The sequence below is a fragment of the Eimeria tenella genome, genomic scaffold (genome assembly GCF_000499545.2).
Source record: "Eimeria tenella Houghton genomic scaffold, Eth_scaff656, whole genome shotgun sequence".
NCBI classification, from domain to species: domain Eukaryota; phylum Apicomplexa; class Conoidasida; order Eucoccidiorida; family Eimeriidae; genus Eimeria; species Eimeria tenella.
The window spans coordinates 1-578 of record NW_013545778.1 but is presented as its reverse complement, the minus strand read 5'-3'; the positions used below and the strand labels follow the sequence as shown (position 1 = coordinate 578).

At 64.0% G+C, this 578-nt stretch overlaps 1 protein-coding gene across 1 annotated transcript; it reads left to right on the top strand.

Moving 5' to 3' along the window:
- Positions 1–200: 200 nt before the first annotated feature.
- On the top strand, positions 201–564 carry ETH_00022175 (uncharacterized protein; the record flags this gene model as incomplete). The annotated part of the gene is given in 2 exon segments (XM_013380472.1): positions 201–406; positions 417–564. The coding sequence occupies 2 exon segments, from the start codon at positions 201–203 to the stop codon at positions 562–564; spliced, it is 354 nt and encodes a 117-aa protein (XP_013235926.1).
- Positions 565–578: the final 14 nt, after the last annotated feature.

The window sequence follows — 578 nt, the reverse complement described above, 5'->3', positions numbered from 1 at the left end:
GCTCCTCCGGGGCCATCGAGCTGCTGCTGGGGACTAAGGCATACGAGGAAGCTGCTGCTGCTGCATTCGGGAGGACGCTGCAGCAGCTGCTGCAGCGCCAGCAACAGCAGCAGCAGGTGCAGGTGCAGCAGCAGCGAGACAGCTGCAGCCGGCAGACACAGTTGGTGGTAGAGTTTGCTGCAGGTCGACGGACTGCCCCAATGCTGGAGCCACAGCAGCAGCAGCAACAGCAAGTGCAGCAGCTGCAGCAGCAGTTGCAGCAGCACCTGGAGGCCTCAGGCCTCTCGGAGTTGCTGCTCTCAGGATGGAGACCTGAGCAGCAAACTGCAGCAGCAGAAGGGGCCCCCCCGGAGGCCCCCAGCTGCCTGGGGCCCCAATATGGGTCTGGCAGCAGCAGCAGCATTTTGTCTGTGAAGCGCGGGGTCACAGCAGCAGCAGCAGCAGCAGCAGCAGCAGCAGCAGCAGCTTCGGGGGGAGCAGCTCCCCTCTTCACGCGCCTCGCAAGGGGAGACACGCGGGCTTTGCTTCGTGCTGCAGCAGCAGCAGATGCGCTTTCTTGTTTAGCTGCTCCCAAGCCT